Source organism: Protopterus annectens, chromosome 11.part0 (genome assembly GCF_019279795.1).
Source record: "Protopterus annectens isolate FY-2018-M chromosome 11.part0, PAN1.0, whole genome shotgun sequence".
Lineage (NCBI taxonomy): Eukaryota > Metazoa > Chordata > Ceratodontiformes > Protopteridae > Protopterus > Protopterus annectens.
In genome coordinates, this window is record NC_056745.1 from 242,888,890 (window position 1) to 242,914,416 (window position 25,527).

The 25,527-nt window shown below is 39.6% G+C and overlaps 1 protein-coding gene across 4 annotated transcripts in view; it reads left to right on the forward strand.

Moving 5' to 3' along the window:
* The first annotated feature begins 2,960 nt into the window (after nucleotides 1–2,960).
* Nucleotides 2,961–25,527, forward strand: part of LOC122815299 — a 623,971-nt gene continuing 601,404 nt past the window's right edge. For 2 of the 4 annotated variants that reach the window (XM_044087665.1, XM_044087666.1), the window contains exons 1-3: nucleotides 3,721–3,772; nucleotides 4,208–4,409; nucleotides 20,389–20,458. In XM_044087665.1, coding sequence (XP_043943600.1) covers nucleotides 3,736–3,772; nucleotides 4,208–4,409; nucleotides 20,389–20,458 — 309 coding nt within the window. In that variant the 5' untranslated portion in view covers nucleotides 3,721–3,735. Of the gene's footprint in view, nucleotides 3,068–3,151; nucleotides 3,424–3,720; nucleotides 3,773–4,207; nucleotides 4,410–20,388; nucleotides 20,459–25,527 lie in introns of those variants that run through there. The other 2 variants (XM_044087667.1, XM_044087668.1) reach the window with 2 other exon arrangements.

Sequence of the window (25,527 nt, forward strand, 5' to 3'; positions counted from 1 at the left end):
TCAAATGACAAATTTACCACAGTAACAGGAACAGGCAAGTAAAAACTGAGGGTGATGCTACTCAATGCTAGAAGTCTAAATCTCAAAATGCACTCACTCGAGACACTCCTTAAAATGGAGAACATCAATATCTGTGCAGTGACTGAGACCTGGTTCAAGGCTCCAGAGAGCACCCCTGCACTACCAGGCTATAACTTATACCACACTTGTCGGCCATATAACCTGGACTGGAACACCAAAGGCGGAGGTGTGTCCATATTCATCAAGGATATCCACACCTCCAGGCTAGTTGCTCAGCATAATGCAGCCGAGGTTATCCAAGTGCAACTAACTCTGGGCAAAACTGCAATCCAAATTGTAGCTTGCTACAGATCACCCACCATGCCCCAGGATTCCCACTCCTCTTTTCTTGATGTACTAGAAAATATTAGGGTTCAACCAAACACCCTAATATTGGGTGATTTCAACTACCCCACCATTAACTGGGAAAACTACTCGTGTACCAACTCCTTTGCTCAATGCTTTCTGGAATTCATAAACTCCAATGCCCTGGATCAACTTATCCACACCCCCACAAGGGGCAACAATATCCTAGATCTAGTCATGAGTGACCGGTGTTCCACACCTGACGTCAACGCGTCATTGGTCAGATCCGACCATAAGCTAATTACCCTAGATATCCACATCCTGCCCCCACCCCCCCATTAAGGAAACCATGGTAAAAAATTTCTCCAAAGCCAACTTCACGCTTCTTAAGACAAAAGTGGTGAACTTCATGACACCCATGCAGATGGACAATACAGTTACGACTACTGAATCCTACACAATTGCACTTTATAAGCACTTACATGAGTGCATGGATCATGCTATCCCAAACAGAACCAAGACGCTATCCTCCAAAAAAAGGAAGCCAATCTGGTGGTCCCCTGCCAGGAAGAAACTGTTGTAAAAGAGAGTAAAATCCTATGAGTGGAGGAGCTCCCTGGTCAGCCTCAGTAAGAAGCTGCGATCCCTGATAAAATCCTCCAAAGCTAGTTACAAAAACAAAATCGCCACTGATTCTAAAGACAACCACAAAGCATTCTATAGCTATGTCAAGAATCTCAATGGCAACTCAGATCTGCTCTGAGTTACAGCACAATGGCATTAAATATACAGACCCAACTGATATTGCCAACATCCTGGCAGATAGGTTCAGTGCTAACTTTACCCCCTTCTCACCCCCTAAAGAGCCCATCTCTATACCGGAAGAATGCAAAGTTCCTGTAATCACAGCTGCACAGGTAAAAACCACACTCTCCAAAGCCAAGAACACAGCATCCATGGGACCAGACAACATCCCAGGCTGCATTCTACACAAACTATAGAACGAACTGGCACCCCACCTAGGTACCATGTTCAACTATAGCCTCACCTCAGGCTTTGTGCCTGCAGAATGGCGCACAGCGACGGTTATCCCACTCCACAAGGGGGGAGCCACCACAGACCCTGGGAACTACCACCCCATTAGCCTGGTCTGCAAGGCCATGGAACGTATCATCATGGAACTTATAAACAAAGACATTGGTAATCTCCAAACTCTGGACCCCACCCAGTTCAGGTTTGTAAAAGGCAGATCATGTCTCCTAAACCTGACAGACTTCTTTAAAGCAGTCACCAAATCCGTAGACAAGGGTAAGGTGGTTCACACACCCTATCTAGAGCTTGCCAAGGCTTTTGACACCATCCCCCACTCTGGAATTATAGATAACATCACTAAACTAGGTATAAATCCCTATGTCACAAGATGGGTTGCTAACTGACAGAACCCACACTGTGAAAGTAGCAGACTCCAAATCCGACTTCAAACCAGTGACAAGTGGAGTACCACAGGGTTCAGTCTTTGGTCCTCTCCTGTTTGGTATCTACTTCTCTGAAGTACAGGCTAACACAGAAGGTCTTTAGCTGACGAAGTTCGCAGATAGCTGCAAACTAGGGGCCATAATCGAAACTCCTAACGATGTGAACATCCTACAAAAGGGCTTCACTGAGACAGATGCCTGGTGTCAAAGCCATGGCCTCAAGCTCACTGCCAAAATGTGCACTGTCATCCCCTTTGGTAAAAACTCTGTACGTATGAACTACAACATAGGCGGTAGTATACTTAACACCGAAAGTGTGATGAGACCTTGGGACACAGGTGGACAGTAGTCTCTCCTTTGATAATCACATCACCACTGTAGTCAGGAAATCCTTCTACGTGGCACACCTCATCACAAAAGGTTTCTCATCCAGAAAAAAATAGGTAATTGTTCCCCTCCATTCATCACTCGTTAGATCCATTATAGAGTACAACACCCCTTTTGGTATGTACCTCACAAGACATCTACAACTGGAAAGGCCACAGAGATACCTCACCAGCCTCAAACAGATGCCCTATGCAGACCTTCTTTACTGCTTTACTCCATCGCATATCGCCTACTCAGAGGTGATCTCTGCCTAACATACAAAGCTATGTCAAACCCCTGAGCTGTTGGACATACTCCACTTAAAGAAATCCCTCCGAACTACATGCTCTAGGGACCTAAACCTTGTCACCACAATAAACAGAACATGCCAGAGGGATAGATTCCTGCCCCAGAGACTTTCCATACTCTGGAATAAACTACCTATCTATATCAAACAAAGCTCCTCATTAGCACTCTTCAAGAAAAATCTTGATGATTGGATGTAAAATAGGAAATTCACCCCGAGGATCACCTCTGTGGCTCTGTTCGACAGTGGCACAGGAAAATATTTTTCTTGGGTGGCAAAAGCCATGGTGCCTTTTTGGCTGTGCTTGTATAAGCCCGATGGCCAATAGCTTAGTACCTACCCTAGTACGACCAACGCACTCTACTTAAATTTCAAACTATGGAGAAAAAAACTGTCGCACACAAAACGACGGTTCAATCTATAATAACCAATTGGAAGAAAACGGAAGTGACGAATTTGGAGTACAGCGAATCCCCAGTTTGTAAGCTGTTTCCGTTCTTTTTTTGATATTCAAGTGTAATAGTACTACCGATGGGATAATTTTTTATTATATGTAAGTTATTTTTTAAATATTTTAAAGATATGTGCTTTTTGTTGTACTTTAGTTTTTTTTCTCTAATTGCAAATAAGTCCATGATCAGTGAAGTTCTGTATAATAAAACATTTTTAATTGAGGAGTTAGGAAAGACGATGTTGTGTTTCACTAAGTGAACGCAGTATGACAGGAGATGCCGAGTTTGACCAATACCAGTATTGTATTAGCTAGTATCAGTGTAATGATGAGTGGATGTTTTACTCGATTGTTATCCATTAACTGCATTTCCCAGTTGTCCAGATTTTTGCCTCATATTTCTGGTCTATTTCTCAAAAAAATTGTTTTTCTGACAAGTTATTGAGGATTTGGCGTCAGTAAGTAATCGCAGACGTGTGAGTTTTACATTGCATGTGTTTTAGAAAATGTATCCTCATGCAAACACGCTATTTAGCCAACGTTTTAAGTTTAAAAGAACTATATTTTAAACGTGTTCTTGATTTGAGGCCTTTGTTGCTCCCTCATTAGTTCTTACATAAACATTTTACAAAGTAATCCAACGAGTCTTTATCAATTAATGAGCGGTGTTAAAGTCTAGAATGGTGTTAGTGGTGTATGTCTGGAGTACTGTTTGTCTGTTTACAATAGACAGTGATTGTTCTTATGTACTGGAGGCTTTCCAGTGCAAAATGGGCTGGACGAAGTACTGTAAAGCACCGAGTGGCCGTGAGTTAAGTAGTTGCCATTTTGGAATGTACAGAAAACACACTATATCCATTTTTTATTTCGCGAACAGAATATATAGCTCTTTCTGCTCGGAGGTTATATAGAGTATATCAAGTTAAAGACTGTCTCTTTGGCTTTGTTTTATTTTAAGAGTTGTGTACAGAACTGGAGCTCTTTAAATTAATGGTAGTATAGTATGTAGAAGCATGAGGAATGTGGTCTAGGCGTTTGCTGGAAAACAGGTGGGAAAGGGGGTTCAACTGTGTTTATATCAAAAGGTAGAAAAACTAGTACTATAGCTATTTTCTGGAGAAATTTAAATTTATTTGGCTTTTATAGCGTGTGAGTGCTATTAGAAAAGTGTTCCGTACTTGAGTCACTTTAACTAAAAAATGCTGTTTCTGGATATGTTATTGGTTTCTTTTTGTTTTTCAGCGAGTTTGAAAAGGCAGGAAATAATGGCTGCAAGTATGACTTTGCAAGACTTTGATGAAAGTACGGGTTTAAACAGCCTTTTACATGACGGTGACAGCTCGGACATATTCAATACAGGATGCTTGTTCGAAGGCAGCAGTGCTGAGATGAGTGACTTGTCTTCTCGTGAGGACTCAATGTTAGACGTTCCTGAATCCCAGAGGTAAAACAGACTGGCCTCTAATTGTATACGACAAAATTGTAAAGACAGAATGAGCTGGCTTTGTAGTCTTTTGTGGTTACATATGCTCTTTGCATGTTTGTGTACTTGTAGAACAGAATGTGCGAATGAACAAATCTTTTGTTGTATACGTTTCTACATATCTGTTTGTAGTGTTCTTACGCCACATGCGTTTTTTTTCCTACAAAAAATCTTGAATAGTTGAAAGTAGAGATTGGATGTTTAGAACTGCACCACTTGACTACACCGGCATGTCCTGTCCATCATACACTGTTTAACGGTAGTCTTGCAAATCATTCTGTACTTCTATCACAGTGACATAAACATCTGATGCTATCTTTCTGGATTTAGAAAACCTGGCCAGAGGTGAGGGTCATTGTACCATAACACTAGTATGCTGGTATGTTACTGGGAATTTTAGGGAACACTTGTGGGATGTGGTGCTGTGCAGGGTGTAAGAAATAGTATGGGTATGCTGGAGTGGTGAGTAGGTGTTTCTTTAATCGTCCATTCTCTATTTGGAGCTTAAAAAAACTTGCGTGAAACTGTGCCCTCCTTCAATGTTTTTTTTTCTTTAATTATTAATTGTATTGCATGTATAGTGCAGTCTTGAAATATCAGTCCAGAGTTGTTTATCCAGTTCAGGTTTTATTTTTGAAAATAAAAAAGGTATTTTTCTGAAAAGAGATTCGCTGTGTAACATCTAGCTTTGTATCTCTGCATCACTACAGTATTGTGTTGCTTAGTTCAGAAAGCAATGTAACAATGCATTTGCTGATTTCCCCCCATCTTTAAGCTGAATTATGTGTATCTGTTTCATTTGTCTTTGTTGTTGTGGTCAAAGCCATGGGCGAAAAAGGTTAATGCAGAATCGTCTGATCAATTAGCCAAAAGAATACAGTGCAAGGATGTAAGTGCAGCACTGTCAAATACAGTGCCTCCCAATAGTGTTATTAGCAACGTTGTACAACATGACTAATTGTGCTGCATTTAAGACTACATCTTTGCAGTCTAAATATTGTGTGAACATGTAACGCATAATAGTAGAAATGTGTCTTAAGGAGCAAACAGTTATGTACCCCCTCATAGTAGGAGTACAGCAACAAATTTACCAGGATAAGCGGTACATGTTGTTGCAAGTAATGTTCTAGAATATCTCCCCTCACTTGATGGTGTTAGGGCTGTAGCATAACTATATTGCAGTGACATGTATAAAATACTGTGTCGTATATATATGTGTGTGTGTGTGTGTGTGTGTATATATATATATATATATATATGTATGTATGTGTGTATATATATATATATATATATATATATATATATATATATATATATATATATATATATATTAATGTGTGAGGTTTGTATAAAATATACAGATGTACATGCTGTGTGTGCGATATATGTGTATACATACACAAATATAGGTATATGTGTGTGTACTCAGATGAATATGTACATATGTATACAGACATAGATAATGTGCATGTGTTGTGTATCAGTTATTTTTATCCGCGAGTGATCAGGGTAGAGATTTGATCACAAAAGATAAATTTCAGTGTCTACCTGGATGTATACAGAAAGAAGAAAATGCAGGACATTGTATTAAAAATAATGTACTAATATAGGTACAGTAGAGTCTATTATCCAAACTAATTGGGACCTAGGGTAGTTCAGATAAAAAAAAAAATCTTTTTTTTTTTTTTTCTTTCTGCTTGCCAGGAATACACTTTTTTCAAACATTCAGAGATTCCAGTGGAAATGAAGAATTTTTCATGCTGCAAGCTCAAATACACAGACGCGAATACGTGTATTGTTTTACATATTCAGAATTTTTTTTTCCTACCCAAAAACTTTGGAAGTTTGCTTTTGGGTAATTGACATTTTGGATAATCGACTTTCGGATAATTTACTCTGTACTGTAGATTCATAGTTTGTTAGCAAACTGAAAATAAGAAGTAGATTAACAGGCAATATGATAAAAAGTTACACTCCAGTTCATATTTTTATTATAAATACTATGCATAGTGCTAGGAGTACAGATCAAGTTCTTATTTACATATGTATGGTATTAAATAAAAAAAATTGAAGGGGGAAAGAGGGTTTTTTTTGGGGGGGGGTATGTTAGAGAATTTGGTTGAATTATAGCAAGTTTTTGCTGGTAATTGTACACAAAGGTATCCTTGAAGGAGGAGGAGGATGTGTTGTGCTCAGGCTGAAAGCACATGCATGCCTGTTAAAAGTTGGATTTCACTGACACTGGAAATTTGGTTGAGGTATTTTCTTTGAGATGAAGTGGAAGGAATTCCCGGAGATTGGGGCCTGGTATGCAGTAGCAGTGCTTGGTGCATTGAAATTTGAAAGCTTGGGTTTCGTGTAGTGGCCATTGTGATCTTGATTTCTGAGAATTTGAGGGTGTTTCAGGGGGCAGTTCAGCAGCTAAGGGAATAAAGGAATCTTGAGTGTAGGTGTTTGAGGCCAGTAAGAGATCTGCCTTATGTTCCAGTAGAAGCCATTTGGCTTCAGCTGTTGTGGAACATTGGTGCTCTCATCTTGTGGAACAAGTTTGTTTGTTTGTGTCTTTCGTCTTTTCCCGGTTAGGGGTTGCCACAGCAGAACTCTGGTCTGCTAATGATTGGTAGTGGATTTTTACGTACCGGGTTACCAGCTCTGATGAACAACCTTCAACGAAGGCAATCTTGTGGAATAAGTAACGCATCTAAATATTTTATCGGTTTGAGACTGAATAGTTTTTCACTTCTTTTTTTTTTTTTTTTTTTTTTTTTTTTAGACTGAAGAAATTGTGTAAAGATGCATGCCTTTCCCAGCAATAGAGCTGGCTGCATAAGATAGAAAGTGTCAGATTTGTCCTGCCCAGAAAGTGCACACACTTCTACTTTTTACTTTATTTTTAGTGTATTCTTGGTGGGTATGAAAAGTGAGGGAGTGCATTGAACCACATTCCTAAGCACGTTAAGGTGCATGCATGCATTTTCAATGTTTTTGTTGTCTGGAGTCCTGATTTCGATAGGAACATATATGCATGTTTATTTGAAATCATTGCATATAAAATATATACGTACATGTATGGTTCTATGTTTGAGCAAAATGTTGAAAGACTGAATCACAAATTATCCATCCCAGCACATAGAATAATCAAAACACTAAAAAAGCTACAAAATTGAAGTTCAGGTGGAAAAAGCAACACTTTTTTTTTTTTTCTCTTGAGCCATTAAACTTGCCACTAACTTTAGACATTTGTCTGTATAGTGGTGGTGCTGGGGGAAGGGCTTTTCCTGAGGTAATGTATAGGGTTGGGGTTAGGGGCAGGGTTAGAGTTAGCATGTATTAGTAAAGTAGAGCAGGGGGTCTGTCCCATGTAGTGAACTAAGAATGGAGGCAGACTTCACAAGTCCATTGCAGTGTAATTACACTAATCAAGTAAATGAAACCAAAAACATCAATGTATAGAAGTGAAACGTGAATTCTTACAGTTCAGGTTTTCACCTAGAGCAAAACTTTTATACAGTTCTCTGTAAACTCAATTTTCTTTAACTTGTCTTTTTCTGAACAAGAAAAAGTAAGTCTAGCAGTTGGCAATTGCCAAGAGTCTTTACTCCGGGTAATGTTCCCTCTGTGCTATGAGAGGCAGTCATTTGTATCTGCTAGGGCTAGAGCCTTTTCATCACAACAGGAGTCTGTACTTAGTTCTGTTGTATCGTTTTGTTCTGCCATTAGGTGTAGTATATAAATCCCATTGCAAAAGTTCTCATATGTTGTAAGTCAAATTTCTTGAAATATGAACCCCTGTTCATTGATGCACAACATAAAAAAGTCTGTTTACACCAAAAGCCATACACTCTCTTGCAAGCAAACAATATATTAACATCCTCTATATTGCAGCGACCACCCCCAGCTCAATCCGGTACAACCTCCAGTCCATTCTCTTGGTTACACATTGGTTGCTCAAAAACTTGCCTTGCTTGACTTGTCAGCACTAGTCACTGGACATACTTCAAAACTGGACACTTTTATGTTAATTTTTTCAGAAGGCACTAATATCCAGTTTATGACCCAAGGGAGGTGGACTGTTTCACTTTGGGACTCCTCAGTTTCAAATCAGAGTGTCTTTCTTATTGCCTTTCTTTGGGCTGAAGGTTTTAGGTTTACCTTCTCCCCAGCACAGTTTGGATACAGTGCTGAATTAAGCTTATTCTGCATTGTAGTTTTGAAAAAAATGTCTATTTCTCAGAATTCTTTCATATCTTGTTCCTGGACTTTAGACAACATTTTGTATCTGGAATAGTCCCCATACTGTTGGTATCCTGGCTGTCAGATTGTGTATAGAATCTTTAGCTTCCCTCCAGAGATTCACATTTTGACATGTTATCTGCTGTGAGCTTCTGTTTCTAGTTTGCCTTGTGTTGTAGTTGTTTGTTCATTTTTCTGTACCACTTCAAAGGATTTTTGTCATCTTAAGAGTTTGCTTTCAGTAAAGAGGGCTAACAAAAAAATTTTTTTTTTATTTTTTTTTTAACCTTCATTTAAAAACCCTGTTTCTGGCATTCTTGGTTGCATATGTTGATCACTGGCCTAAGAGTTGTCTGTTTTGCAAATTTGTGTAATAGGTTATTACATTTTTAAATTGATTTCTGTTTCTCCCAAGCTTTCTCAGTTATGTCCCGCAAGCCTTGGGATACTTCTCATAGCAAACAGGAAAGTAACCAATCCCAGTTCTTGCCATCTTGCTCTGTGGCTTTTAGCATAGACTCTGGACTTCGCTTAACCATCAGTCTGTGGGTGATGCACTGAAGTTCTTGACTGTTTTACTTAAAATGCTTGGCAAAGCTATTGCATTGCTCTGCATATACATGGAAATCCCCTGAGTATTTCTTCGGGTATCTCTAACTTTGAGAAAATGAATGTTAGTGCTTTGGGTGGACAGCCGCGGTGGTGCTGTGGTTAGCATTGCCACCTCACAGCAAGAGGTTCTCCGGTTCGATTCTTGGCTGGGGTGCCTTTTGTGTGGAGTTAGTGCTTTGGGTGGGCAGCCGTGGTGGTGCTGTGGTTGGTTAGCATTGCCACCTCACAGCAAGAGGTTCTCCGGTTCGATTCTTGGCTGGGGGTGCCTTCTGTGTGGAGTTAGTGCTTTGGGTGGGCAGCCGCGGTGGTGCTGTGGTTGGTTAGCATTGCCACCTCACAGCAAGAGGTTCTCCGGTTCGATTCTTGGCTGGGGTGCCTTCTGTGTGGAGTCTGCATGTCCTCCCTGTGGTCGCGTGGGTTTCCTCCTGGTGCTCCGGTTTCCTCTCGCATCCCAGAGACAATGCAGTAGGTGGATTGGACATTCTAAATTGGCCCTAGGTGTGTGTGTGTGTGTGTGTGTGTGTGTGTGTGTGTGTGTGTGTGTGTGTGTGTGTGTGTGTGTGTGTGTGTGTGCCTTCTGTGGAAAGTTGGACGCTGGGCTGGCAACTCGACACTGTAAAACTCCACTGCCTATCATGAGTGGACAGATGATCTGCTGTGGTGACCCCCTAACAGGGAAAAGCTGAAAGAAGCATGGGCTTTTCCCAGTGGTACCGCTTCAGGAACCTCCACAGTGTAATCTGTAATAACTAAAATGTGTTGGTAGCCATTACTCGACATTACTAATTGACCTACAAATCCATGGCTATCTGCCTGAATGAGACCTCAATAATTAGGGATACATGTCATGAGACCTCAATAATAGGGATACGGGTCAGTGGAGTTTTGACCCTTGGTTATGTTGCAGTCTTTTGACATTCTCGGTATCTTACACAGAAATTCAGTCTTTCAGTTCAGGCTAATACAACCTTACTAAGATTTTAGCTTTAGTATTGCCATCCTTCAGTGGCTTCCAAAAAATGTTGACTGCCAGTTTCTACACGTCTCGTCCCCAGGTTTTGAACAACACAGTTTGTGAAGTACTTTTTTCTCACTTGTGCTTTAAAAATAAGTATGGTATAGGGCCGTCCTGCTCATCTGTGTCTTCTACTCTGACTGTCGTTATTGACTGCACTTAATGTGTCATTTTCCCGTTGTGAAGTTTTACTTATCAGTGACTCTGTCAAGTCAGGAACACTTCTTTTTTATATATATATATATATATATATATATATATATATATATATATATATTGCTTGGGCTTCTTGTCTTAACTTTTCATCTAAAAATGGATTTGATGCCAGTGGTTTTCCTCTGTTCCTGGACCTTATAGTTTCTTAACAGATACATGCTCAAATGAATTTTTCTGTCCTGCAGTAATTATTTTCTCTTAGCGGTCGAACTCTGCAATTTATTTATTTAACATTTGTTGACCGGGAATGCCCGACCTAGGTTCCACAGAGCCTGTTTTCAGCGGAGGCCCGTGGAGAAATGCTCCAGATGCAATTAAAGTGGAAGATTTGAGTAAGAAGATTTTGTAGTGTATGTCTCAAGCTCCTTATTTGTAGTCTGCAGTACAGCTAGCCGGTATTGTTGCAGTGAACACTTTTAAGCTGTGTAGCCTCAAAAATGCCCTCCTTGACATTTTGCCCAGGAAATGTTTTTGGTTAATTGTGCATACATTACTATCATCCATAACCATGCTCGAGTCAAGGTGCTGGAATTACTGCTTCAGCTGCTGTTAGGATGCATGTATTTAAGGAGCTTGAATCAGTTTGTGTTTTTTCCCTACAAACCTTTTTTAGTTGTAATATAGGTATTTTTTTGACATTTAATTGTTCCTTCTGCTACAGTACATCTCAGAGGTACTGTTTGTGTCTTGGATAAAGCTATCACTGCTGATGTAAAAATTGCTTTTATGTACGGTGAACAGCTCACTATATTATTAAAAGGGGAGCAGTCACATCAGATATTAAAAAGCAGTGTAGCAGGTAAAAAAAAAAGGCTCATTCAAAAACTGCAAGACGAAATATGTTCCGATAAGGACCACATATTGAGGTGTCACCCTGACTTTTACCTAAATGAGGTGGAAGGTCTATTTTACAGTATTCTCCCTCGTACAGGGCAATACCAATTTTGAATTATTTTAAGCAGCTCATTTGAATTCACTGAGCAAGGGCTATATAACAGCATTCACTCAATATTGACATCGCAGGCATTTATTTTCATTCATTTTAGTGGAGATAATGCTTGTACTGGAGGAGTACCAGTAATGAATGGTACATTTCATTGTCTTTGACTGGAGCTACAAAGCTACAGCTCCATCAGTTCAGAGGTTTTAGAGATGTTTTGCTACTCAAAAACATAATGAAAGTTATTCATTCCTTTATTCTTGGAGAAAGTTTTGAACGTGAAGGTTGTCTTGTCTTTTGAAAGCAGTTTAAGAAAAGGGGTTCTTTTGGATTAACAGCCCTTTCATCTTATAGCAGTTTTATGAATGTTGCACTTCTGTTTGCTGATTAACAGGTTTGGAAACGGAATATTTGTTATGTAGCATTGACTTTCAATTCCCTTCCCTCTCAGATGCCGTGTGTTTTCTCTTCAGTGTTGCAGTTCAGGAACCTGAGGTTCTATGCCCCATATGTTACACATTTAATGGTTTTCCCACAGATTCCTTTTCTTTCAGATAATCGGATACTTTTTCTCTTTTTAGCATAAGTTTAGAAACCAAACAGAGGTCTTTAGTACATAAGTGGCAAATTGATCCATTTTTTTCTCGTATTGTGTTGTGCGTTTGTTTAGCATACATTTATGCAGCCTGCCAAACAGGAATAAGAGTGCTGTAAATCTCACCATTCTTTTCAGTGCCGTGCACTCATTTGAAGGAATAAGAGTGCTGTAAATCTCACCATTCTTTTCAGTGTTGTGCACTCATTTGAATTGCCTTTGCTGTTTGCAGGTGAAATTCATTTTTATTGTGCATATTTCTTTTAGCAGACTATGTATACCTTTTGGCATCAGTGTGATGGGTTTACTTAAAGCAAGCTTGTAAGTGTGATTTACCTCAACTGGGTACCCTCTTGAGTTGCTAACATTTTCGCTGTTGTAATGCATTTTTTGTATGTGGTTCTTATTGCACTGTGTGGTTTCAGTTCTTCATGTTCAATAATAAACTGGCATTACTGACTAGAATCCTTAGGTTTTCTTTGTGTTGGGTTAATTACAGAGCAAATGAGTTCTCTTATTTCTTGCCCATTTTCTTGTGAATGGTGTCTTGACTTTATTTTGAGTGGGTTTCAAGTCACTTTAAATTAAACGTCCTGTAACCCTACATTATTTGTAAATGTTTTCAATGTTTGGGTTTCTAATTTTCATTTTCTTTATATTCTTCGCTATAAATGCAAGCTACTTTTCCCTGAGTAAAATTAAATTAAAATAAGCTTGGTAAGGTAAGCACATGTATTCTTTGCCCAATTGTTGGAGCAGGCATGCAGTTATTTCCAGATCATAGAATAGAATCATTGGGTACAAGGCAACAAAGTCCTACAGCAATTTACACCTTGCCAGTACCCACCCTTAGACTTTACTCCTCCTTTTTCAAGGAGAGAGAGGGCAGTCATACCTGGGGTGAATGTATAAATACCAATCCAATATCCAGTTCATTCTTAATGGAAAATAGTGTGATATTACTTGATCTTGAGAGGAAGTTTTTTCCAGAGAAGGGGTAGAAATTGTGTGACTAATCTTTCTCTCCTCCTCATCAGATAGATCACCCCTAAGGAGTTTGTAGGACAAACAATAAAAGGACAAGGCTTCTCTTAGTAGCAATTTGTCAAAGGCAATTTTTCAGTGAAACAAAAAAACCAAAGCCAGTTTGCTGAAACCGCCGTAGACAAAAGTGGAGATGTGTTTTTTTTTTTTTTCCTCCACTGTTGTGTGACCTCTGAATTTGTGTATATAATTCTTGGGGGGAAGGGTGTTCCCAGCCCCCACATGGGATGTGCAGGGGGGGCAACCCTGCAAAAATTGTTTCAATGCTCCCTGAAGGTGATTTTGGCACAGTAGTTTTTGCTTTTGTTGACCTCCTTCGATGGATCAACACAAATCCTGAAGCCAGGGGTGAATTTCCTGTTCCTCATTCAGTTGTGCATTTTCCACTTGAATTGGGTTATGGGGAACTCTGTTCCACTTGAATGGGGAGCTTGTTCCAGAGAAGGGGTAGTCTGTGGGATACACTCTTGCCTATCCCGCAGGTCTGATTTACATAACGGTAATGATTAAGACTTTGTAACAGGTAACTGTGGTGCTGCTTGTTTTGTGGATATGCCGGAGGTCCATCAGAATGGGGGTCGGCCAATGGCATGAATGCAAGGCATTGATCTGCCCTCAACAAGCCTATGGGAGACTGGTATAAGGGCTTGAGGCAGTCTGCATTGGACACGTTTTACACCCTGAATTCTTTTTTAGTGAGGGACCTCTGTGGACGTTCCAGTTGTTGGATGTGCCTGGTTAGGTACATTTTAAATGGGGCTTTGTATTCCATGATAGATCTGATGAGTGTTCCACAGGATTCATCAATGAAGTCCTTGGACCTGGATGCCATACCTTTGTTTATAAGTTGCACAATGTAGAATTAATTCCTCACTACTGCTGACGTGTGACGGTCAAAGGCTAGATTACTGCCTATGTATTTCAAGTCCTTGACTACTGGGTTAGCCCTTAGGGATGTGTTGTCAGTATGGTAGGAATCGGTGGTGGCTGACTTCCAGAAAGGATACTGTTATGCATTTCTCTACATTTAGTTTTTGTCCATGGCTTCAATACAGCAAGACAACAATGTCGGTGGGATTTTTGAAGATTTCTCCTGATTTGCAATCCTCTGCAGCATTGGTTAGCCAGAGGCACTTGACTTTAATCTTGATTTCAGAGAAGCAGGTGTCAAGTAGGAGCAGTCCCATGATTGATCCATGAGGGACTCCACTGGCGACGGGCCTCTTTGTAGAGGTGGACTCCCAATTCTGACTTCTTGGATCCTGTCTGTGAGCTAAATATATATACCTAACCTTTTGAGTTTGTTAGCAGTGCCAGAGTGAGTTTTTGTCAGATGCCTTGGCTATGTCAAAGTAGGCAGTGTGAACCCTTTTGCCGTTGTCCATTGTTCTGGTGACCTTCTCAAAGAAGTCCACCAGGTTGAGTAGACATGACCTGCCCTTGATGAAACCAAACTGGGTTGGGTCCAGTGTTTTGAGGGGTTTCTTCAATGTCATTAATTTCTATAATTTCTTTCCAAGGCTTTGTAAGTGAGACTTGGTCTGTAGGTGGCCCGCATTTGTGCAGAGGAATGACTTTTGCCATTCTTTTTATATATGAGGCATGAAGATTGTTTGTTGGAGTCTACTGTTAAGTGATGATTTCAGACAGCCTGGTAGGTTGTGTTGTCTTCTGAAGGCAGCCTTTGATATTGTCAGGGCCCCCCTTAGAGGGAGCACTGAAGACCTGTTCCCTAGTGACAGTTGGGAGAGTTATATTTAATATTTTCAAAGGTAGGCTTGGGAGGGAGAAGATAGGGATAAAGTTAGAACTTAATTTGTCAGTGTGTTTGCTGTATTTTCTTGGTCAGTGTAGGTGGCTGCATTAATAATGAACTCTGCACACAATTGTGTATTGCCTTTTGAACTTGCAGACATAGCTAAATAATGCCTTGTTCTTGGCATGGGAGACTATTTACCTCAAATCATGCTTTGGTAGACTTTATTTGCCCTCTGAGTTGTTTAGTTTGAGAGTGCTTTTATCCTGCTGGGTGCTGCATCTCCTAATTTTTGCCATGATTTTTTTCCTTCTGTTATGTAGCCTATTGTAATTCCACCAGGATGGCTTCTTTTTTGAGTTAGTTCTGTACTTACTCCTGGTGGGTACAACGGTCTCTGCAGCTGTTAACATGCATGCTTGTGTAGGGTTTCTTTGAACAATTCTGCATAGATGGCATTGTTTTCATGGTTTAGTGGGGTGCTTGAAATTTTGCCAGGTTATCACTTAATTGTAGGTGGCTAGCCTTGCCTGAATTCTCCAGGATTAGCTGGGTTCTGTGTTTTTATTTTTACTTTAAATTCAACCATTTTGTGATCTGACCTTATCAGAGAGGACATTACACTAGTGTGGGGGGGGGGGTCCAGCGCTGTTTCCAGTTAGTGAGGACCAGATAAAGTATGTTTGCACCCCCATTCAGCATGCTGATAATCTGGTTCAAGGGAGTTTGTGCTTTAAAAACCCTGAAATCTCTCTGCCTGCACATTTGGTGTCTTATGTAATTTCCAGTTAATAGAGGGATAATAGGTCATCCTTGAATGTGGTATTGGCTTGAATGGTGAGGGTCTCCAGTAAGGCTAAATGTTATGGGTTTCCTGGGTCATTAAGGGGCACCTATAGCTTGTAAGGAAGTGTTAAGGGATTTTTGTCTGACTATTTGAAAGTGGAGGAGCTGTAGTACATCGTCCTGCTTGATCAACCTTGAGGTTATTAATTTTTTATGTAAATTGAGACACTTCCACCTTCAGTCTTTGCCTCTGTAGTAGCTGGTCAAAATGTATGGAAGGCCATCTGCAGCTTTAAACCATGTGTCATTGATTGCACAGATGTCAGCATCCTCCAAGGTGAGGAGAACTTGTAGGGAGTAGAGTTTCTTATTTAGACCTGTAGCATTGCACAGTAGTACTTTTTTAGATTTTCTTGTTTTTATCCGGTATGTTGGAAGCATTGTCAGATTTTCCTTGCATAAAAAGTCATTATGGAGAACAATGTTTTAGTTGATATTCGAAGGCCTGAAGGTGAGAGTTGCAGACCATCCCTGGCAAAGCAACATGGTTGGACTTGCTTCCATTCTAACAAATTTTGCACCTCCTTAGAATGACACCAGAAACCAAGCCAATTATTGGTTGTAATCTGTTCATATTGTGGCATCCAGGCTTGTACTAGCCTGAGACACGCATTCTGAACGCTCCATGATGTCCCTCTCCATGTAGTCTTGGATTACTTACACCCACATGGTCTGATAGTCATAGTGGTACTTATGGTCCAATAACCCATGTGTGAGTATAATATGCCGGATCCTGGTCCCTAATAAGAATTGACTGAGTTTCTCCTTACTCAGCCTGGTGTAGGGATAACTGTGTGCTCACAGTGGAGTCTCCAATGACCAGAATGTTGGCTCATGTGTTTCCATGCCTTATGGGTTTAGAAACAGAGGCTCCATGAAATGTGGCTGCATGTGTTTGTGGGTTGTGGTTTGAAAGTGTGCATTTGGAGTTGCTGAGGGCATTTTGTATGCTCCCTCAAGGTGGTGTTTGGGAAGGTTACATTTAAGTTCCTTGGCATACATGTCTGTCTGGTTCATGCTGTCATGGGTGTAGCTTGTGCTACTAATCACCCAATTGACATTAGACATGCTTTTATGTGAGAACTTTACATCCCATGACATTGTGTGCCTTTTTTTTTTTTTTTTTTTGTGAGAATTGGCTGATTGTCGGTGAACATTAGGCAATTTTCAACATTGCTTCAGGATGCCTTGCAAGCTTAAAGATTAGAATTCTAGAGCACAAATCGGACATCAGAAGGAATGTAGAGACTAGTGCCGTAGCAAAACACACCAGAGAGGAAGGTATGGAACACACATTTAAGTTCCATGTAATTTAGTTATTTATCCAAATAGAAGGGGTGGTGATGTGAACAACTTGAATATGAGTGGATAATGATGCTTCAGGCAGAGATTAAGTCAGGACTAAATATGACTGCATTTGAACCAGTGCTTAAAAGGAAACTGGTTTTGAAGAAATGATTTTAGGACAAATTTTGGAAATGTATTATGTATGGTTTTAGGACAAATATTGGAAATGTATTATGTATGGGTGTGTGCGCGGGGGGGGGTGTATATTTTTATAAATGCATGTAAATCCTTACTATTCTCTCTAGTTTTATTTGTTTATTTTTTGAATATGTTGTGGGTTACCTGTGTCTTTTAAAATATGCCTTTTAGGTAATTGCGTTGAACCTGTCATGTGATACCAGTTAAATTGTAATATGTATATATGGAGTAGTGAATTTAAGTATTTGATCTACACTGAGGGTGAAGTCCAAAAGCTTTGTGAGTTGTTAAACTTTGTGGTGGTGTATTCCTGAGTTGGTAGAGTGTTTCCTTCACTGCAGTTTCTTTGTGAACATTATTGCTGTTTGTTATACAGTGAAGGTTAACATGCAAGATAGTCCCTTTTTCATTTGTTGTGTGTGTAATATGCTGGATCCTGGCCCCTGAAAAGAACTGACTGTGAGTTTCTCCTTACTCAGTCTGGTGTAGGGACAACAGTGTGCTCACAGTGGAGTCTCCAATGACCAGAATGTTGGCTCATGTGATTGCATGACTTTTGGGTTTAGAAACAGAGGCTCCATGAAATGTAGCTGTATATGTTTGTGGGTGTTTTGAAAGAGTGCATTTGCTGTTGCTGAGGGCATTTACGTGCTTGCTTCCTCAAGGTGGTCTTTAGTGTTTAGAAATGTTAAGTGCCTTGGCATACGTGTGTTTGGTTCATGCTGTGTGATGGGTGCAGCGTGGGTACTACTGACAACCTGATTTCCATTAGGAGTGCTTTACTATCCCATGACATTGTGCAAGTACTTCTCACATACATTTTGTTTTTGGAATTGGCTGGCTGTCTGTGAACATTTTATTCAGGATGCCTATATCCACCAAGCCGGTGACAAAGTTTGTGGGGAAATTTCCATATGTATGGAAATGGGCCCTTTTTGTAGGTTAAAATTGTTGCTTTGAGACTACAGAGTAAAGTCAGGATTGTCTGATTTTTGACTCTGGTGGCAGTACTTGTCAGTTGGCAGATTAGTTGCTTTGTGCATGTGACTAGGTATTGGTGAAATTTCAAGGGTGTTTTTTTACAGGAAATGTCAACTCGGGTTGCCTGAGTCTATACAGGGTACTGCCAAACGCTTGAGGGAAACTACTGTAATATGTCCTGACGCAATTTCTGAATGAAGTAGTTAAGGAGATGCTCTGAAGTTAGGTTAGTAGCTAGTAGAGCAGTAGTTGTTGAAAAGAAAGAATTAACTTCAAGAATGATGGTGGGGATTCACGTAATTGGTTATCACCTGTCTGCTACTAGTGCTAGTCTCACCACAGTTTCACACTGCTGGAGTTCAGTATCTCTTTGCTTCTTCTCTCAGTAGCAAAACAGTAGCACCAGTCATAAGATGAGAAGCAGGCCACAGGCTGTTTGGTGATCAGCAGTCTCGTCCCAGATGATGCAGGCAGTCTGTAGGCTTCTTGTAGTAGTATTGTGGTAGATGCCTTGAATAGCAAATAGATCAATCAGGGTGGTACCACACAGGCAGTCACTGTTTTAATGAGTTTTATAACCAAAAAGTGACATCTTATTCTATGATGGGTCTTATCAGTGCAGAATATATGTCTCTGGTGTCTTGGGATCTAGGTGATTCACCTTTTGCAATTAGTGGTGCCAGGTAAGATTTTCTGACTGTTGCAGCATGATTCTTGTGGGAGAGGGTAGTTGCTTACACATGATCTAAGGTCTCTCGACAAATTTTCCTTTTGGAGTGGCGTGTTTCCTGTTTCATAAGGTGGATGGAGTTTTGTTTGACAAATGCAACATTACTGGATTTTTGAGCACTTGTTTAGTTCACTGTCAGCACAATAGTTACTAATATATGTAAGTTCACTTTGTAGCTTCTGCATATTAAGAGGGGGATTCAAGTACAACTCCCAGTTTGTAGTCATTGGCAAGGTTGGTTAACCAGAGTTCTTGATTTCTGATTGAGCTCCATGAAGTGTGTGTAGAATAGCAAAGGTCCTAGCCTGTGAAATGTCACTCTCTCGTTACCCTCATGCTCTGAGACCGTGCCTGCAGCCCTTACCATGTGGGTTCCGTGTCTCGGCAATTTAGCTATCCGTCTAACTACAAATGGATTACTTTAGTGTGTTTTTGGCTTTTTGGTAAAGTTGGCGTGTGGTATAGTTATCAAATTACATGCTAACGTTACCACAGAGACATCCTGTACCAAACCCACATATACCCAAGGACTTAAATTTCTGTGTTATCACCAAAGAAAGTACAGTTGTGTAAGGTATTTACACTAAATGTTTGAATGCCCAGTAGCCTAAGCTGTATTTTTATTCCTGACAAAGATAATCCAGCTGGCTAGTATTCAAAGATTTAGAGCACTTTTCCACACACCCAAACAGTTAGTAAATTCAAGCAGAGCTTATAAAGAGGATGGTTTGGGTGACCAGCAATTCAGAAGATTCTTGCTATGAAAAAGGAAGGCTAGACCCCTGAGAGTACAGAATGTTAGAGAAAATAGAATAGATAGATGTAGGAAGGTAATCTGTGCAACAAAATACTTATTCACACATCCATAATAAGATGTATATGCAAATCCATACCCTGGTGACTAGTGTGACGTTGTGTATATGGAAGATGTATTTATCTTCTCTCGCAAAAAAACAAAAATAGGGATGGCAGGAGGGAGCTGCAGTGATCTCTTCAGAAGTCTACTGTTATGGTACTTTCAATTGCACTTTTGTACCAGGTTTGTCATTAGATCACTACTGCAGTAGCCTAAGCTGTATGGGTGGATTACCAAAGCAGAGGAGGGATGAAGGTCCAGGGGTTCCTGGAGAATAGTTCTTGCAAAACCTGTTTTATTTTGTAATGTTTTGTAAAGTATGTACCGAGGACCAAGTGGCTGCCTCTAGAATGTTTCTAGGGTTTGACCTTGCAGAAATCCCTTTATTGGGAACTGGTACCTTTTTTATGGCTATCGGAATTTATACATCCTTGGCTAATTGTACTTTACATTGTTGTTTGCACTTGTAGCGTAACTTTTTGTATTACAAGACTGTCCATTTCAAATTTAATGTTACTAAGTGTTTGTAATATTAAATGAACATAGTTAATGGCAGTAAGCCAATTTAACATGGAGAAGGTATGTGTTGGTACTGAGCTTCAGTGTAGTAATTTTTCCTTTCTGTCCACAGCCCTGTCTTTAATAAAGTAAGACATTCCGATGTATCCCAGGCAAACAAGGATGAAGATGGGAAAACGAGTGTAAGATTTGTTTTTGTTCTTTCACTTGCAGCGTTACCCTTTTTTAATGTGGTGGATTCTTCACATTTTTGCAGTTTTCTTAATATGACTGTGTTCACTTTAAGCTCTTCTCCATTGAAATATTTGATTGACTTTTCTCTTTGATAGTCGGTGTGCTACTTTTGTAAGTTGAGTTGCTTCTCCTAAAGTTAGTAACAATAAATTCCAAAGGAAGACTACTTCAGAGCAGAGTGCCATTCGAACCAAAGCTTTATCCAGTACCACTTTTAAGAGCTTTCATCCACTAGTCTCTGGACTTCATCAGGTTTGGTTCGAATAGCACTCAGCTCTGTAGTTATCTTCATCATTTGGAATTTATTGCTTTAATTGTTTTGAATCATGAAGGGTTAAAATGTCTCTCTAAGTGGTGATGACCTGTTTCTCCCTTGGATAAATGCCTGTTGTCCATATGCTGCTTTCACTTTTTCATGCTATTATTCTTTAATGCCTGCTTTATCCATTTCAATGTCATGGTAGCTGTAGACAGTTTTGTGCATTAATTTGGGCACAAAGTAGAGGAACTAATCATCGATAGAGCATCAGTCTGCTGTAGAATGTGTGCGCACACAACACTGGCTCACTTGACACCACATGCACACGTACGCACCTTTGTGGAGTTTGGATGGTTGCTATTTCATCCACCGTATGTTTTTGGGATATAGGAGGAAACTTACCTTTTGCAAAACCCAGTGGGACAGGGAAGGCTTGGTATATTCCACACACAGAGAGCCCTTGTGCTGTGAGGCAGCAACATTAACTTAGAACCATTGTGCTGTCCCCTTTGCTCATGCTTTATTTTTTCATAATCTCTTTGCAGGGTTATATTATTTTTCTATTCTGTGTACTGACTGACTGGAGTCTCCTAGTGTGTCTCCACATGTTTTCACGTTGGAAGGCTAGAACTGATTTTGGCAAGGTTGTCAACTAGGTAGCTTTTAGTGTGTTCCTTCAGCAAGTCCCTAGGGTGCACTCCTTGCCAGCTTGCTGTGCACACCTACTGAACTGGAGGCTTGTTGCAGTTGGTCCAAATGCAAATGGATGTAGATTCCAAGCAACATCTTTTGCTAGAGTGTAAAGCAATTTTATTTTTTTTATTTTACATTTGATGACCGGGCTAGTTTAACTGGATGCATGTCCATTTTCAGTAGAGGCCCGGGGAGATAACCACCGCATAAGAGATTAACATAAAAAGATTAACATAAAATAATTAACATATAAATGCATGTACAGAAGTTATTTGCAGATTATTACATAACATTTCAATCTTGAAGTAATGCATGGCATTTCAAAGAGGAAATGCATCATTAAAACTAAATGTTTTATTTGTAGATTAAATGTCTGCATATTGGCGCAAATAGCATGTGGTATGCAGCATGCAAGTGGCTTTCTAAGTGAGTAATTTCCATTTGCTTTTATTCTAGGGTGAAAGACCATTTTAAGTTTGACCTGTTTTGTTTGTAAAGTCATTTTGTGTGTTTTATATTTCTCTTTAATGGGGATAATGAATGACCGTAAAGATTGTTTCTGCATTTTGTCCATAATTAACAGGACTAGCCACAGGTGGATGTCTGCATTCTGGACAGATGTTTTTAGAGTGGTCTGCCCCCAAACCCGATATAGTGTTAATGTCTAACATTGCTGATGTTGGCTAGAAGTGGGCATAATCTCTCCCTGCTTTAGTTCTTTTTTGTTTTTGTAGAAATGAACTGTTGCCCAACTTTGTCTTGTTCATTTCCATAAAAAGCTAGCGTGCTGTCTTGAACAGTTTAAACAATGAAATTATAGATCTCGACCTTTCACAATTGGTCTATTTAAAACATGACTTTCACTTAAGTTTGTGTATAATGCTTCAGCCCATGCTTTCTTGGAGAGCAAAAGGGGGAGATGATATGCAGTGCTTCACATTTTAAATCTCAACTAATTCAATACAGTTAATAAAATATTTAAATCAAGTAGTCCATGACCTAGCCCAGAGACAGACAGACATTTAGACACTGGATAACATTTATTTGGTAGAGTAATAGCTAATTTGTAGTTGCAGAGAAAATAGCAATGTATAAACCAAGACGGGATGGCATTTACAACTCTCTTGTTCCTCATAACTATTTCTGTAACAAAAAGGTACCAGTATGCCTTATATTTTCTTGGTCCTTTTGTGTACATCTTTGGAGGGTTACTTGAAAGGATTTGTGCCAGGAATGTAACTGCATTTGTTATACACAAGTTACATAATGTTAGCGTATGATGATGATTTGTGAGCACAGTCAGTGGATGTGCTTTGCTGTCAGATTTTCATATTACTTGGGGGATTTGATTATCATGCGGCTGCTTGTCAGGTGCTGCATTTAACCTGCATAGATTACTCCCCGTTATTTTATAAGTATAGTTTTTTCAGAAATATTACTTTTGTGTACAAAGTTTACAGGTGGTTATGAATTGCTTATATTGTTGATGATCCTTGGATTTCTTTAGGATGATTGCTACAGACAAAAATATTTCATAAAGACTGTAAACTTCCCCATGATATATTTTTATTTTAATTATTCATTAACCAAGTAAGCCTACTTGACAAAAATAAACCTCTGTGTCACCCACTGGCTTGCCAGCTGGCTGACAGGATGCAGGAAATCAAGAGAGGAAGTTAGCTCTACAAAGAGACTGTTCATCAGCGGAGTCCCCGAGGGTTTTGTGCTGGGATCTCTCCTGTTTGGGATCTACATTTCTGAAGTAAAAGCTAATACTGAAGGACTCTGGCTGACCTAAGTTTGTAGATGACTGCAAGCTAGAAGTGGTCATTGAATCCTCAAATGACTTTGCCTTTCTGCAGAAAGGTTTGTCTCGAATAAATAACTGGTGCCAGAAGAATGGGCTGAAATTTAAATGCCAAAAATACTATTGTGTCCTTTGACTAGTCCTCTACCCCAGTGCACTACCACATTGACAAGTAAGCCTCTAAGAGTTGACCCAGTTGTTGGGGATTTGGGAACTTGCGTGAACAATGACCTAACTTTTGACCAACGTGTCCATTGTTGTAAGAAAGTCCTGTATTGCATAGCTTCTAAACAAAGGGATTGTGCCTAGATCTAGGATTGTCATTGCCACCTTTACTCAGCCCTCATTATGCCAGTCATTGAATTTAAAGTCCCCTTTCACATGTGTCTAGACACGTGACAACTGGAACGCCCAAAGAGATGCCTTACTAAAAGTGTACAAGGCCTAAACATCATGTCCCACGTGGACTGATAAAAACGCCCTGTCACTATACTTTTGTATCCTACAAACTGTCAAAGGATGACCTGTGATGGCATACAAGGGCATCTTCTGAACCAATACTGATGGATTTACTGCACATCAGCAAGTCAGGATCAGAAATATTCAATCTAGGGATGTAAACTTCAACATCAACAGAATTGTTTGAAGGCACAGTTATTTCTCGTAGAGGATACCGCTGCTGTGGAACAAAGTTTTTACCCCAGACCTGTCCCCACTGCTACTAATGGACAGAGCCAGCTCCTAAGTGATACATAATTATCAACCTTGGGATGGGTAAGGCTAATCTGTATCCAAATGGAGGGATGGGTTAATTCGAGCACAAAGAGAAACTGGCTAGGCTTAAAATACTTGCCTATGGTAAGTGTCCCTTTCCATGAGTGATGTGGCAGCACTTTCTGGGTTAAGTGATTTCCTCTGAGTCGCAAATAAGGCATACAAGTGGAAGGAATCCATCCTGTACTCTTGACTACAGGAAGCCTCGGTTCTGAGCTAATTGCAGGCAGTTTTACTTTTAATACATTTAGTAACGGCTAAGTTAGTTTCTGAAGCTTTTTGTAATACAGTTTGGTATTAACTGTGATACCAAATCTATTGATGATCTGCAAACATTTGTTTGGATCATATTTTAAATGAAAATGATGCTGTCAGTAACTGACTATTTCACAGCACAAAAACCCAGCCCTTCATATTTGTTTGTGTAAATAGATTAAAGAGAAGTCAGCATGGGATGGTGCAAAACTGACTTCATGGGTGTAGCCTGTTCTTATAAGCAGTAAGAATGCCAGTAGCAATAAGGTAGATATGCAATTCAGATCTTGGTTGTTAGTGACATAAATAATTAGAAGTATATTTCTTGGAAAGTGTCATTGTTTTTAATACAGAAAGCCCTAATCTACTATCCTGTCCTTTTTATTGTGCTCTCTCCTGGTCATTGTTTGGGGGGGGTTGAAATGTTGTTAACATAAGACAAATTACATTATGTGCAGAGCTATATAATTTTTAGAGTCCTTAAGATATTGCTACCATTCTGATGATGAGAATGAAGTGGATAGTGGCATTTGTTGATGTCAATACGTCACTTTCTTAGTGGTAAGACTAGGGATGCATAATTTTTTGATCTGTTATCAGTGAATCCTTGTAATGACTAAGAATCCATCCCTAATGGGAAGAAATTGGTTCTTTCGTCTTCCACCAACACTTCTGTCAGTAGACAGTCCCAACAGATTTGTCTCCAGAGAAGTTTGAGACTATAGCTGTGCCATCATGGTTGGGTCAAGCAGTTTAAATGAAGCTGGTGTAATATAAACTTGATAAATTTTGCATTGCTAATGTTCATAGTGAGCAAATTGGTCTCTTGTAGGAGTTTTAAATCAAAATTTGTGTGGGATAAGTCAGATGTTCTCATTCTGTTATTTTCTAATAGTAGCCTTAATTTGATGGATGTTACAAATTCTGATGTAAAACCTGCTCAGTACAATTTTTGTAGAAACTTTTGCAAAATCTGACTGAGTTAAGCTTTTAATGTGATTTGATACTGGAAGAGATAGCAATGAGATATAATGAAGATGTTGGTAGATTGAAAAGAACCTTGCTTTATTTCTGTGAATCTGTTGTAGAGCCCCCCCCCCAAAAGTTTTTTGGATTTCTAATACCATAACTGGAATGGACCCATTCCTAAGTAGAGTAAGATTTAAAGTTCATGAAATTAGTATTGTTTCCATCTATGATGTCAGCCAGAAGTGCTCTTCCCAGCACTC